The sequence below is a fragment of the Sinocyclocheilus anshuiensis genome, unplaced genomic scaffold (genome assembly GCF_001515605.1).
Source record: "Sinocyclocheilus anshuiensis isolate Anshui unplaced genomic scaffold, SAMN03320099.WGS_v1.1 scaffold55, whole genome shotgun sequence".
Lineage (NCBI taxonomy): Eukaryota > Metazoa > Chordata > Actinopteri > Cypriniformes > Cyprinidae > Sinocyclocheilus > Sinocyclocheilus anshuiensis.
The window spans coordinates 819,764-830,722 of NW_015549647.1; the positions used below are offsets into that span (position 1 = coordinate 819,764).

Consider the following 10,959-nt stretch of genomic DNA (forward strand, 5'->3'; position numbering starts at 1 on the left):
GTCACACGCTTGAGGAATTCGGCCAATCACAACGCACTGGATAGCTGGCCAATCAGAGCACATCTCGCTTTTTCAGACCGATGAGTTTTGTAAAAAATCGACGCGTTTCAGAAAGGCGGGGCATAGAGGAGAAACAATAATGTACATTATGTGGAAAATAATGTATTTTTTTAACCTTGAACCGCATAAACACATTACACCAAATACACAAAATAATGTTCTTTTTAGCAACGTCATATGACCCCTTTAATAAAAGGAAGGAGGATTTGTTACAGACTAACATTAATGTGGTCAACATCTGTCCAGCTCTGATTTTTTCAGGCTCATGCTGCAGGAACATTAGATCAACAATGGTTTCAGATCCATTCCAAATACAGATTAAGTCAATTAGGGCTGGAAGTTGCCCAACTTTGTGGGAGAAATATGATCAGGTTTTGTGGCAAGCTATTTGATTGTGCATGAAAGAGCCTATACTCCACAAAATGCCCCATTATAGGCCACTGCGGTATTAGTTGCCCAATGTTAACAATCACTTGTTTCAAACAACATCTTAAAGGGATAGTTCACCCGAAAATGAAAGTTCTGTCATTAATTACACAACAACAACAACCACAATCAACAACAAACACAACAACAACAGTTACCATCTTCCACCATTTTGGAGAGTACCCCAGAACGTAATCAACGTAATGAGCGCTGTTTACGTTCAGCATGCGCACACTGTCTACTGAATGTAAACAACATTGATTACGTTCTGGGGTACTCTCCAAAATGGCAGAAGACGGTAACTCGGGGAGAAGAACTGCTGAATAAATTGTTATCTTTGCGCACAAAAAGTATTCTCATAGCTTCATAAAACTACAGTTGAACCCCTGATGTCACATGGACTATTTTACCGATGTCCTTGCTACGTTTCTGTGCGTTGATCGTGGTAATATCTTTGCTGTCTATGGAGGGTCAGAGAGCTCTCGGATTCCATCAAAAATATCTCCTCTGCTCACTCAAGCCGGCCTCCGCATATTCTAGGCCTCCGGCCGCCGCTCACTCAAGGCTACGGTGTGTGACGCTTTTTCGTTGTGAAAGCAAAACTACTTTGTTTGGCCTTCCACAAGAGGACACGACTAGACATAAGTGGTTAAGTTGTATTTACAACACCGTTCCAGAACAGTTTAACCCAAATATTCAGATGTGTGCAGCACATTTTATGGAGGACTGTTTCCTGATCCTGGTAGAGTAGACTAAAATGCCGGCTGTTCTGACTCAGACTGAAAGTACATTTTTTTTTTTTAATATTTAAAGTATTTGCCACTGACGATTCAAACGAGAGCTTTCTGGGCAGTGTAGAGTAGCACTTGTTCTTTGTCATTTCTCCAATCACAAATGCAGACATGGTTTTATGTTATGCTCCGGCCAGACAGGGCATCACAATATGGTAAGGGACGTAACATTTCCGTCACACACTTGAGGTATATGTGGAAGATAATGTGTTTTTTGAAACTTAAACACTTCATTACACCAAATAATGTTCTTTTTAGCAGCATCATATGACCCCTTTAATTTGTGTTCCGAATATGAACAAAAGTCTTAAATGGGGTTGGAACAACATGAGGGTGAGTAATGACAGAATTTTCATTTTTGGGTGAACTAACCCTTTTATCAGTTTCTGAAAGGGTAATATCAGAAGGCATCAATTAATTAACAAGAGGCACTATGGCTGAGAAAAAGGCATAGTTTAACAAAGCACTACTCATGATGGCCACAAGGAGACAGTTGCACAAAAAGATTAAAACCAAATTAGGGTTGACAACGTAGAGCCACAGCAGTCAATGGTGACAAGCAGAAAAACTCCAATTGCGAGCTACGGAGAAGCAGGCTCAAATAGTTTAAAGGAGTTATTTAATAAATCACTTTAAAACACTTACAGGTTCTCAAGACATACAAAACAGTTATTGGATAAACCATTTAAAAGACTAATCTATAAAATCTTTGTTCAAAGAGTGCATTTTTCTAATCTTGAGCACATTAATTCATAGCATAATTCTAAAAGATTAAAACTGGATAAGAACCTCAAACATACTCATCCACTCTGGAAAGATCACGCTTTTTAAGAACAGCCCTGTAAAGAGAGGTTCCTCTAGCCTGGATAAAAGTAACAGTCATCTCTCTCTTGTTAACCTCCACATGGGCAAAGCCACCCAAGGTGCCAGCGTCACCATTGAAGAACTTGAGGTAGCTTCGAGGAACCTGGTTTCGGTGCCGCACATCAGGATCCATAAAGTTACCAGCTCCACTAACCACATAACCGATACCAGACTCCTTGATGTACTGAAAACGGCAAGGAGGGGAGACACAAAAACAAGTCAAATACAAAGTTGACCCAAACTGAACCTTATGAAAACGCTTTATGACCTACTTGTAGATTGTGATCATGGCCACACAGGTAAGCAGTAGCCTTGTACTTCTTAAGCAGTGGTCTCAATTTCTTAAGCAGACAGTCAGTTGGCCCATGCTCTGATATGGACCATACCGGATAATGGCCAGCCACCAGGAGATAATCAGCCTTAGACTTTGCCAAACGTTCCTGAAGCCACAGCAGCTGTCTGTTGGCCTGAATGCCACTTCGGGGAGCTCGGGGCTGCTGGTCAAGGAAGTCATCGGAGTTTCCACACAGCAACACCGTGTCCAGCATGATTATGGTCAGTGTGCTGTCCGTTCGAGGAATGCAGAAGTTCAGCTCATAATAGTAGTAAGGGAAGTTCCTTGAAGATGGAAAGAACGTTTAAAAAAAAAACAAACAAACAAACAAACAAACAAACACACGGCATCTGCCAAGTCTACACACCGGGCACAGCTGCACTGACAATAGAATTAAATTGCAAACCAGCTTAAGAGCCAGGAAACCAAACTCAATTAGACATGGAGGCCTAGACACATTGGCTCACGTACCATCTCTTTGACTTCTGGCTGTACTCAATTTGAGCAAGGACGTTTCCTGCATGGTCGTGATTGCCAGCAATGACGTACCATGGAATATTAAGAGAATCCTGAGTGTAGACATCTTCAAACGTGACCTACAAAGAGAATTAAAGGACCATGGCCTACATTAGGTGGAAGAGATTAGACTAGGAGTTTCCAAACCAGTTCCTGGGGATCCACTGTCCTGCAGAATTTAGTGCCAACTTTAAATACACATGAACCAGATTAATCAAGGTCTTCAGACTCACTAGACATTTCCAGGCAAGCATGTTGGAGCTGGTTGAAGCCAAACTCTGCAGGATACTGGCCCTCCAGGAGCAGGACTGAGCACCCCTATATTAGACAAGACAGCTTAAACTCTTCTACACCAATTTGCACTATTTACACCCAGCACACAACTAGAAATGGTCATACCAATACTCAACCACTTTTGTAGAGTTAGCATTTGACATTTCAGCAGTAGACCCATTTCATGAGGATTCAGGCTCTCATTAACAAACAAGATCAAAAAATAAATAAAATAAAAATCCTGCATTTACAAAACTCAAGGGATCTAAACTCCAGAAACCAAACCTGGAATCTAGGGTCATTGACGTCACTGACGCCCTTATAGTAGAAGTTGTCACCAAGTGCTAAAATGAAGTTTGCGCCCATCTGAGAAGCAGTTTTGGCCATCATGCGTGCAGTGGCCTTCTCTATAGGGGTAACGTAAGGAGGATATGGCAGACCACCCCAGTCCCCCAAAACCAGGAACCTGATAGATGACTTGTTCCCTGAAGGCAATAAAAGAGCAGAGATAAACACTCAAGAGATTACAGATAATACGGAGATTTAGAACACAACTGACAAGTTCTTAAGCATCTAATATAAATCAATGCCAACTCACTTCCTTTAGCTTCCAGGTCAATGAATGAGGAGTGGTAGCAGAGGACCCCAGGGAAAGCAGTTAAAAACACCATCATTATTGGTGATGCCATCTGTACAAAAAGACAGTAACACCACCATATATAAAAAAAAAAAAGTTAACCACCCATTTCTCACAAGCATAAAACCAAAAAGAACTGAAACTATATTGACGCATCAAATTCAAGCAATCTCACAATACTGAAAACACATATACCAGCAGCTTTCGCTCTTTGAGAACCCTCCCTCTACACCTCATACCCATCTACAGCATTGGCTCTATCTTTATATCATTCTGATCATCAATAAGCCATGCCTTGATTTCAGTTACAGCTGTTTTCTTTTACCCCATTAACCAGCTTGTCCAATGGGGTGGTAGAAACACTGCAGCTGAATTTTGAATAGTACACTAGCATACCACTCTTACTATTTCAGTCATATCTGTAGTATGCTAGTATGCTATTTTGCATGCATACACATACACATACATATACAATTTCCCAGTGATAGTGATAGTTCAGTTGAAAAAGGGGAACCGTATCATAAAATCCCCCTGATTAAAATATAACTGAGAAACAGGCAACAGAGTTGTGGTTATTAAACTGTGACATTATGATAATCTAGAGCAGATAAAAAGACTCACAATGAATGAGTGGCTTAGTTCTTGAAGTATCCTTGTGTGAGTGATCCCTCCATTGGATGCTCTGTTTCCTCTCATCCTCTATATATTAGGTCCCACATAGGGATGGGTGTGCACATGTGACCTAAGCATGCATGTGAAGCATGTTCCTACTGACTCAATGATCACAGATGCATGTGACCAAGTGCATGTGTTTCAAACACACCTAGTAAGACTAATGTTCCACCTTTTTCCTTCTCTTCTGTTCTGCCTCTCTTTAGATTTCTGTAAAACAACTACAGAATGCTGTTAAATCATATCAAATGATAGATGTATTAACATTTAAGTCATTAAGAAATTAGGTTTGTGACTTTTATTTCGTGTCAGTGTTGAGGCTAAATGCTAGTTCAGAAAACTGAGAGCATCTGGCACAGATGTTTGGTGACAGTGTCAGCGTTACAATTCATGCTAAAGGTGTTCAGTGGGGTTCAGGTTTTGTGCAGGTCAGTCAAATTACTTCACGCCAGACTCAGTAAATAATTTTTGCATGGATGTTGCTTTGTGCACAGGAGCATTGTTGTGCTGGACTAGAACAGAGCTCTCCCCAAATTTGAAAGCACAGAATTCTCTAGAACGTCATTTTATGCCATAGCATTAATAACTGTCCCTTTATTAATTACTGGAATGGCTGGTTAGAAAGGGATCTAATCAACCAAAAGCAAAAAGCAATTTTGTGCATAAATTAAATGAAATTCTGATAGCTTATAATGTAAATCCATGAGTATAGCAGACTACTTACACAAAATGCAATATCAGTTGTCAATCTGTATCTCCCAATAATGTCTTCGTAAAATTATATTTAAATGCTTAGTTTTATGATCAAAGCTCTGTAGTTTTTATTTTTGTGCAAAACATAATGCAGTACAATACAATGATGACTGAGAGATGCACAAATAAACATTTCTCAAAAGCCTATGATATGCATTTTAACATGTAAAATGATGCATGGAACTATGAGCTTGTTTCACAATTTCTGTCAAATAAAGCAACAAGAAAGCAATTAAAAATAGAAAAAAAAAATTGTTTATTCCTGCACAGGTCAAAGATATGACATATAACATCCACCCCAGAGAACACAAAACCTCCTGCACTGGCCTATTTAACAGCAAAAAGCTACATTCTACATAAAAGACGATACCAAGATTAAACTGAATAACGCAAATCAAACCTCTTAAAAATCCAAACAAGAAACAGCTGAAATGGTTTCAGGGAAGTAAACATCAAAGTCTGCGTTCATTGTCCACATTCAGTCAAAAAAAAAAAGAAAAGAAAAAGAAACCTGCTAAAAAATTTGAAGCAAAACAGGAGGATGATCATAAATATATCTTTTGGGGAAAAATAGAACTATGTGACAATTTCCATTTGAATCACACCAACCATTTAGGCACAGACGGAAAACAACTTCCATCCTGATGTATTATTTCCTGAAACTAGTGGTGAATCAAAACCATGCTAAAATCAGGTGCAGTTCCAATGGCAAAATGAACAAAACAGTATAAAATCTCAAAAGGTTTAGAGCAAATATTTCAACTCAGGAGGACACTGTAGGCTATAGAATTACAGAAATTACTTCTCAATTGTTTGAATGAGCATCCGTACATATTACTGAGCAGGGAGACCAAACGTGTTATGTTTATCTGTATGTGTAGTCTGTACTATTGGCTCCACTGCTGTAGCCTCCCAGGTTGGGGTAGGCGCTCTGGGTGAAGCTATAGCTCTGATTTGTTGTTCCAGGTGGCCCGAATGTTGCTGTACCAGGTGGTCCATTGTATGCTATTAAGAAAAAAAAACAAAAAAAGAGTTTCAGAGAGTTGTGGGTTAAACGCATATTATTACACAGCATGTAAGCATTCAAACTCACCTGCATAATTGAAATCAGGTGGTCCCCCCATACCCATGCCAGGCCCTTGATATCCGTAGCCGTAGTCTGGTCCAACAAGAGGAGCTTGTTGATTTGTTGTTTTGCTCTGGATTTGATTTTGAGTCTGAGTCTGATTCTGGCCCTGATTGAGGGGTTTTTTGAATTGTGAATAGGATTGGGTGTACTGATAATAATAGCCAGTCACTGGTGGTGGTACAGCTTGGTATGTGGCTGCGCTGATGGTTGCAGACGGGTCCTCCTGGGGATTCAGAGTTGTGCTGGAGTTGGTAACAGACTGGGCTGGGGTCAATCCAGCAGTAGTGGTGGAGCCTGGAGAGACAAATTGATAGAGAATAAAAGTTAAGACGACATCCACATTACAGGAATAGGTAACATGCATTTGGAATCTACATTTACCTATGCAAATAAGCTCTAGTGGAGTAGTGGAGGCAGTGGATATATAAGTTGAACATATATATATATATATATATATATATATATATACACACACCTGTTCAAAAGTCTCTGATCTGTTTGTTTAAAAGAAGTCTCTTATGCTCACCAAGGATGCATTTATTTAATTAAATACAGTAAAACAATATTGTAAAATCTTAGCATTTAAAAACTTTGCTATAGAAATATATTAAAAATATATTTAAAAATATTATTTATTTTTTTCCTGTGAATTTTTTTTTCATGTACGTGTATTTAAAATAAGTATTAAACCTTAGTATCCAAAACAATATTTTTGCCCAGTACTAATGAGGACGTTGTGTATGATGTAGTAGCATTTTTTTTTCTACTTCCTCATCATTCAGGTGATAATCTAACCATGGAAATCAAAACAGTGATGCTAAATGAGCTAAACTGTCAAACAAGATGAGGTTAATGCCTTTCATGATGTTAGTGTACCTGCAAACTTGCCAGTGTTGAATCCTCTGCCTCTACCTCTTCCTCCACCTCGATTTCCTGCATTGTAAGACACTCCAGCCATACCATAGCCCTAAAGAAATAAAAACGTTTTAGACCAAAGGACAAAACGATATTAAACAGACCAAAGCACAAAACAATATTAGGACAGAAAGAGGCCAAGAGAAGATCCAGAATAACATGTTGCCTTTACCATAGCAGGGAATTTCTTTTTTTTGAGTGGGTCTGCAGGAGAACCTTCTGGAAAAAGCTGTTCTAATGCTGCAAGTGCTGCATTGGCTTTGGCTAATTTCTTATTTGATCCAGAGCCCTGGAATTTCTGTCCATCAACCTCCACCTGAAAGAGGCCAAAAAAAAAAACAAAAAAAACAAACAACATGCACATGAGATGTAATCAGAACTATAAACTATTCTATTGGAAGTGAGAACAACAGCAGGAAAACAGTAGATTTAAACAGCAGAACTGTCCTCATGCTTACTCAAAGATGTCACCATTAGAAACAGGATTTAGGGCAACAGAAAAAACAGTTGCTGAACTGTGGATGACACAGGTTGAATTTCTATGACTCACAGGAAAATAAAGATAGACAGAATGTTGGTGTTTTAGCCGCACTACACTTTTTCCAAAAGTGAATGCAAACACAAATGGATAATATTTTTATGATTTTTTTTTTATTGAAGTGACAACATATTAACAAGATTATAACACATGCCACATCACCTACAACTTCATATGGTAAATAAAAATGGGAAGCAGGGCTAACATTACAGAGTCCCTTTACAATAATTCACATACAGAGCTGTCAGATTCGTAGATTGCCAGGAAATTTTAGGCTTTTATTATTTGTCCTTATATATTTATGTCAAAGTTCAGGCTATTATGATGGCAGATATGCAACTTACTTGCTCAGGCGACTTATTCAGGATATATGCCTTGTAGGACTTTTTGCTTACTATCAGTGACATTGTTATAGCTAGTCAGATCTGGTGCAAGCATAGTTAAACCTCAAACAATCATATTCACCTGACCTTTCCTCTGCACAAATACTTAGTTTTATGTTTGAACCACAGATATCAAAAAAAGAGACAATAATTTCATAGTGAATGAACCTCTAATAACACAGTATATTGAAAAAAGACGCATGAAACATGGATATTATTAAAACAATTTATTCATAAAACCATTATTTACTGTTGAGTTGCTCATGTTGACTTTGACCAGGTTCCTAGAGAAAAGAAAGAAGGTCCGTTTTAATAACGGATTACTATTCATTTATGATGAGCGAATACTGCTGATCTACTGTTGATGAATTACTGCCAATATTCGTTTTGATGATAGTTTCTTTGCAGTGTTATTTCTTTAGAAAATAACTGAGTGTACATATGTTGATTGCTTTTTCTGTTTGTGAACAGCTGCAAACAAAATCAAAACAAAAAGTGCCCAATGTATGTTGGGCTAATGTGATTTTACCATTTGAATTTTATTCCTGGTTATTCTATACGATATCCTAACCTTGTAGCCTCTATCGACCCTCGTCACAAGCATACAGTGGATTTAAAAAGACTAAAAATAGTAACAAATTGAGTATTTTGATTTTACAATAATTGGCTGATTAATCCAAAATTTTCCCTTATTGGATTTTCAGTCTTCAGTGTCACATAATCCTTCAGAAATCATTCTAATATGCAGATTTGCTGCTTAAGAAACATTTACTAATGTTGAAAACATTTCTGCTGCTTAATATTTTTGTGAAAACATTTTGTTTACCATTGCTTCCTCACTAGGTACCACCCTTCATAAAACATCAGAAAACTAAAAATGAAATGTTCAAAGCAGAAATTGAACAATGTCATGATCAATTTGCTGTCACTCATGCCCATGCCACAGTACAATTCAGAACAGTGTTAAAGAACTCCAGCTGAGAGTGATATTGGCATCACTGTGACAGGGAACATTTGGATGAATTTTCATTGTGACTTGTAAAGTACAAGGACACTAGCTCAAAATAAACTAGCTTTAGTCAACATGTCTAACCTCAATGGTGAAGGTCTTGTCGTTGAAGCGTCCCTTGACAGAGATAAGTTCATATTTCAGACTTCTCCGATTCTCGTTGAGTTCCATGACAGGATTCTTGCCATGTTTGGTGAGGATGGGGCCACCCTGCGAGATGAAGTGGAACCAATCATGCCAAACCAATTTCCTACAGTCTACAAAGGCATCAAACCCCAAAGCTATTCAAGGAGGCTCAATCTTTGGATGCTAACCTCAGTGCCATCATCAGACCCTGTAGGAGTGGTTTCATCTGAACCGGTGACCACAGGCGCAGCAACAGACTGGCTCTTATTTTCATCAGCAGGCTTGGCCTCTGATGGCAAGGGCACACCTAATGCTTGCAGAACCTGTGTGTTGTGTACATGGCATAGACAACCACTGAAATTCACACAATGTTTATTTCACACTCATTAAAGACCACAACCCTGGAAAATGTTATCTGTGCAACAGCTACATGTGGCATCTAGAACAAAGTTTCTTTTAAACTTGCGACTTTCAGCAGACTCACTTTCTGGGCAACATGAAGCTTGGCACTGCGTTTGGAGGGGCCTGTAGCCTCATAAGTTACTCCATCCACCTCTACAGCCATTGTGAACTGAGGTTCATGTTCAGGCCCAGACTGTGATGCCAATCTGTAGAGGGTTCCAGGCCGCAGCTGGTTCAGCTTCATCAGGGCATTTGCTGGTTCACGCCTTTCTGCCAGGAGAACACACAGGTATTATGGAAAAACAATATGGCTGACATTGTATACAACACGTATTTAACTAAAAGATGAGGCATGCTGTATTTTTCTACTATACATTAAATTAGGGATGCTCAATATTATCGGAAAGTTATCGGAATCGAAAGCTGCGGCAGCCTCCCCTAGGTCCTAATGCCCATCCGGTAAGGCCTTTTATTTATTTAGGGGGCGCTGTAGGTCTACTTGTAATAAAATGAAAAATAAAATACACAAATAACATTAAAATGTTAAGGTTGCAACTGCATTTGTCTGAAAGAAAAAAAATTTTAGTGACTGATCTTATTATAGTATTATCAAAGCATTCAATGTACTCTCATTAAAAAAAAGTTGAACTTTAACTTTAATAATGTTTAATTAGTTCTAACAAGTACGTTTTTGCACAAAACTTACTAAAATTAAAAATAATTTGTTTATAATCTCTGCACAGGAGAGACTTGGTGTTGATTCCAAACAAAAGGAAATATAACAGTATCCAATATCGTGCATCCCTACATTAAATATAAAATTTGTAACAAAAGAGGATGATGGGAAAGAGACTGAAATTGAGATGCATACCTTTTCTTGGAAACTTTGGCCTCATTTCAAGATCCCCAGCATCATAAACTTCCCTTGGCCTCTTTACTGGGATATCAGTCATTGCAATTTAATTAAATGAAAGGAAGAGATGTGGCATTATAATAGGTTAACAGACACAGAAAACAGGTTTTTCCCTTTACTCTTATGAAATAAAACCAAACATAATATTATGTAGATATATTAGCATTCGAAATGCCAAGGTCTCTCTCCAGTCCATCCAAAAAAAAAAAAAAATCTCT

The 10,959-nt window shown here is 38.4% G+C and overlaps 2 protein-coding genes across 5 annotated transcripts in view; both read right to left on the reverse strand.

Annotated features, from left to right (window-relative positions):
* Positions 1-1,879: 1,879 nt before the first annotated feature.
* On the reverse strand, positions 1,880-4,187 carry LOC107659976 (tartrate-resistant acid phosphatase type 5-like). Its single transcript, XM_016449114.1, has 6 exons — positions 4,097-4,187; positions 3,863-3,953; positions 3,550-3,749; positions 2,947-3,071; positions 2,414-2,759; positions 1,880-2,325 (listed from the first exon to the last, which is right to left on the reverse strand). The coding sequence occupies exons 1-6, from the start codon at positions 4,142-4,144 to the stop codon at positions 2,068-2,070; spliced, it is 1,068 nt and encodes a 355-aa protein (XP_016304600.1). The 5' UTR covers positions 4,145-4,187; the 3' UTR covers positions 1,880-2,067.
* A 1,382-nt stretch (positions 4,188-5,569) lies between these two features.
* The window catches only part of LOC107660009 (spermatid perinuclear RNA-binding protein-like), a 12,418-nt gene continuing 7,028 nt past the window's right edge, over positions 5,570-10,959 (reverse strand). For 3 of the 4 annotated variants that reach the window (XM_016449141.1, XM_016449140.1, XM_016449142.1), the window contains exons 12-19: positions 10,700-10,765; positions 9,911-10,098; positions 9,615-9,749; positions 9,385-9,510; positions 7,543-7,686; positions 7,332-7,422; positions 6,420-6,749; positions 5,570-6,331 (exon numbers count right to left, since the gene is read on the reverse strand). In XM_016449141.1, the coding sequence (XP_016304627.1) occupies positions 6,192-6,331; positions 6,420-6,749; positions 7,332-7,422; positions 7,543-7,686; positions 9,385-9,510; positions 9,615-9,749; positions 9,911-10,098; positions 10,700-10,765 (1,220 nt within the window). In that variant the 3' untranslated portion in view covers positions 5,570-6,191. Of the gene's footprint in view, positions 6,332-6,419; positions 6,750-7,331; positions 7,423-7,542; positions 7,687-8,488; positions 8,576-9,384; positions 9,511-9,614; positions 9,750-9,910; positions 10,099-10,699; positions 10,766-10,959 lie in introns of those variants that run through there. The other variant, XM_016449143.1, reaches the window with a different exon arrangement.

Excerpts from the sequence above, each read along its gene's own strand:
- LOC107659976 (XM_016449114.1), bottom strand. The coding sequence starts at position 4,144 with ATGGGTATGAGGTGTAGAGGGAGGGTTCTCAAAGAGCGAAAGCTGCTG. Across the intron at positions 3,954-4,096 it reads TCAAAGAGCGAAAGCTGCTG|ATGGCATCACCAATAATGAT; the intron begins GTATATGTGTTT and ends CTTTTTGTACAG. Across the intron at positions 2,326-2,413 it reads GCCATGATCACAATCTACAA|TACATCAAGGAGTCTGGTAT; the intron begins GTAGGTCATAAA and ends TGCCGTTTTCAG.